Raw genomic sequence first — 3,983 nt, 5'->3', positions numbered from 1 at the left:
ATATTTTAGGGAATCTCTCTCAAACTAGGAGAAACCAGGCTGCGGCGTCCCTACAGATTTGGCGCCCTGGGCGACCGCCCTACCGCGCCCCGCCTTAAGGCCGGTACTGCTGCTCGTATACAGATAAAGCGAATTCAATTGAAAAGTTTAACTGAAATGTACCATTTTGTTCGGAATAGTTATCAAGTAATTAATTTATACGTCTAAACGAATAAGCGCGAGGAAAACCGGACTCTATAGGCATGCAAAGCGGGAGATGGAACACAATGCCTGACATATGATACCGCGCCGGAAAAAATTGTCAAGCAGCGAGCGGCGAGTCTCAGACGATGAGACGCGTAAACAATCACTCGCTGCCTGACAATTTTTCGGCGCCGTGCTATATGCCACGCATCGCTTCACTTCTCACTATCAGATGCCAATTGAGTCCGACCTACCGCTTTCCTCGCGCTTATTCGCTCAAACGTTTTATACAATTACTTGATAACTGAAAAACTCTTTTATTTGATCGATAAGCTTTTATTAACGTGCTTGCGTGTCAGCAGCTGGCTTGCGACTGACTTGAGAGGAAACGCGAGCGCCGCTCTTCCTTTACGGGCGCGACATCTGCTCAATCCTGGTTACAATTAGGAGGCGCGCCATACAAACCATAAACTTATAAAACTAAAGATTACATATATCGGACACGCCGCCCGCCTTGACAAATATCATATATTTTCAAAACGTAGAGTAGTTATAACTAAAATAAATGGCTTCCAACAAATAAACAAACATACAAAATGCCTTTATAATGTGGCATGGTTAATTAATCGGATATAGGAGCTACATTAGTGATTGCTCGTTTGTAAATCCCCGTTTTGGTTTGTAAGGTAACAGCCCGGATTTTTCCGTCTAGTCCTGGATGTACTTCAGTAATTCTTGCGAGAATCCATTCAAGGGGTAAACTGCCCGACTCCTTTAACATCACGAGTTGACCAACGACGAATTTGCTGTCGTTATCTCTTTTCCATTTGCTTCTTTGCTGGCATGTTGTTAGATACTCCTGTTGCCATCTTGACCACAACTGCTGCTTGAGTTGCTCAACGTGCTGCCAACGAGAAAGCCTGTTCTCGGGTACCTTTTGTAAATCCTCCTCTGGATAAGCTTGTAAATTCTCTCCTATTAGAAAATGTCCCGGTGTTATAGCCTTCATATCATTGGGATCCTCGGACAGGGGGGTTAAAGGTCGAGAATTTAGTATCGCTTCTACTTGAGTCAATACGGTCGTCATTTCTCCCACTGTCAGACATGCCTCGCCCAAAGTACGCTTTAGAAGTAGCTTCATAGAACGCACTGCTGCTTCCCATAAACCTCCGTAATGAGGTGACCTTGGAGGTATGAAGTGCCAACTTATTTGCTCTTTAGTTGCAAACTCTTGCACCGTGCTATTGAACGTCATATCCTCCAAAGCTTGTTGTAGTATACGATCGGCACCCACAAAGTTTCTTCCATTGTCCGAGTACATATTCTTCACTTTGCCTCTTCTTGCGATGAACCTTTTTAGAGCGGCTAAGAAGGCCTCGGTTGTCAAGTCTTCTACTAATTCTATATGTACCGCCTTGGTGACCATACAAATGAATATAGCCACATATGCCTTGTATTTCTTACTGTTGCGACGAATTCGATCTCGGACGAGGAAAGGGCCGCAGTAGTCTACTCCACAGTTATAGAAAGGTCTGCTGATGTTAACTCTGACTGCAGGTAACTCTCCCATTAATTGCCAGCCGGCTTTAGGATGGGCCTTGCGACATCTTACACAGTTTCGTAGAATCTTCTTCACACGACTTTTTGCGAAGATTGGCCAAAATTCTTCCCTAATGGAATTTAAAGTTGTCTGGACACCAGCGTGGAATAATCTTTCATGATGATGCAAAATTACCAAAGTGGTAAAGTAATGCGATGCGGGAATCAAGATAGGGTGCTTAACTTCGTCCGATAACGTCGCGTATTTCAGTCTTCCTCCGACCCTCAATATTCCATTGCTATCCAAGTACGGATATAGCGACACTAACTTGGAATCTCTTCGGACCTTGTTGTTGCCCTTCAACGCCTTAATATCATCTTTAAATTCTTCCTTTTGTATTAACTTGATAGTAGACGCCTTAGCCTTCTGGAGTTCTTCAGCAGTTATTGCCCCTATTTCACGCCTTTTCTTTTCACATCGTATATTATGACTAAATCTTAATACATACGCAACTACTCGCAGTAGCTTATTTAACGAAGAAAATTTATTATAATTAATAATCGCTTCACAATTCACAGCCGTCGCTATTATTGCTTGTTTTCGCATTTCTGGAACGCTCTCACATGATAATTCCTCACCTTCCACCGGCCAGAATTCTTTATTCTGCATCAACCATGGTGGTCCTTTCCACCAACTATCTGCTCGCATTAATAGCTCGGGGGTGGCCCCTCTGGAAATCAAGTCTGCGGGGTTGTCTTTTGAACTTATATGTCGCCAATCTGAAGGTGAAGACTTATCATGAATATCACTAACTCTATTTGCCACGAACGCCTGCCATTTTCTGGACGAGGAACCTATCCATGCTAACACTATCTTTGAATCTGTCCAGTAAAATTTCTGGTGTATCTGCAAATGCAAGCTATTTATTACCTTATCCATCAAGTTTACCAGTAGCACTGCACCGCATAATTCCAGTCTAGGCAAGGATAGTGCCTTCATAGGCGCTACTCTTGATTTTGAGCACAGTAGGGAACCTGTTAAAAGACCACGCTCGTCTTGCTCCCGTAAATATACGCAGGCTCCATAAGCCTTTTCACTGGCGTCACAAAAACCGTGTATTTGTATTTGTGAATTCGTTTTACCCGGGATTACCGATCTAGGTATCTCTAACTCGTTAAGTAAATATAATTGTAGTTTCATTTGATCCCATGCTCTATGAAGATGCATAGGGAGGGATTCATCCCAGTCTATACCCAAACTCCATAGTTCCTGCATAAGTATTTTGGCTAACGTTATAACTGGCCCCACTAAACCTAAAGGATCGAATAATCGGCAAATCTGCGATAGCATAACTCTCTTTGTTACACGAGTTTCGCCCTCCTTTAACGATACCTTGTATCGAAAAGTATCCTTGCTTGGACTCCATAATATACCTACTAATTTAGATTCCGCATCCTTACTAATGTCTACCTCTTTACTTTCTGTTTTTATATTGTTCTCTTGATCTATTATGTTAGAGTTCCATTTATGTAGTGCAAAACCACCTCTCGCTAACAATTCCGTTAATTCCTTTTGTAGCTCTATAATTTCGGCTTTAGTATTACTCCCGGTTAGTAAATCGTCCATATAAAAATCCCTGCAAACTATTTTTGCAGCTTTAGGATAATTTACCTTTTCACTTTCGGCTAATTGGTATAAACATTTAGTGGCCAAGAACGAAGCCGGTTTTGTACCGTAAGTTACAGTAAGCAGTTCCATTTCCTCTATCTTTGATTCGGGCTCTTCTCTCCACAGAATACTTTGCAACGCAATTTGTTCTTCATGCACTAAAATCTGCCTGTACATTTTTGATATATCCGCACACAGAACGTATTTATAACATCTGAATCGTATAATTAGGTCAAATAAATCAGACTGAATGACAGGACCCTTGTATAACGCGTCGTTTAAAGATTTACCCTTTGAATACTGACTGGATGCATCGAACACCACCCTTGTTTTGGTGGTAGCACTACTCTCTTTTATTACTGCGTGATGTGGTAAAAAGACTCTCAGTTTATCTTTATCGGGACAAACTACCTTTCGCATATGTCCCAGCTGTAAATAATCCTGTATAAATTTTACATATTCTTTCTTTAGTTCCGGTTTGTTAATAAACTTTCGCTCTAAAGCTATAAATCTTTTTAACGCTACCTCTCTGGAGCCATCTAAAGCCTTTAATATTTCTTCTTTAACCGGTAATTTTACTATAAATCTACCA

The 3,983-nt window shown here is 41.5% G+C and overlaps 1 protein-coding gene across 1 annotated transcript; it reads right to left on the bottom strand.

Moving 5' to 3' along the window:
* Window positions 1-805: 805 nt before the first annotated feature.
* Window positions 806-3,811, bottom strand: LOC105555996. The gene has a single exon (XM_012003052.1). The coding sequence runs from the start codon at window positions 3,809-3,811 to the stop codon at window positions 806-808; it is 3,006 nt and encodes a 1,001-aa protein (XP_011858442.1).
* Between the last annotated feature and the right edge of the window lie 172 nt (window positions 3,812-3,983).

This window comes from Vollenhovia emeryi, unplaced genomic scaffold, assembly GCF_000949405.1.
Source record: "Vollenhovia emeryi isolate VEMERY1.0 unplaced genomic scaffold, V.emery_V1.0 DF940462.1, whole genome shotgun sequence".
Taxonomy (NCBI): domain Eukaryota; kingdom Metazoa; phylum Arthropoda; class Insecta; order Hymenoptera; family Formicidae; genus Vollenhovia; species Vollenhovia emeryi.
The sequence above is the reverse complement of the archived record's forward strand: the minus strand, read 5'-3'. Positions and strand labels throughout refer to the sequence as shown.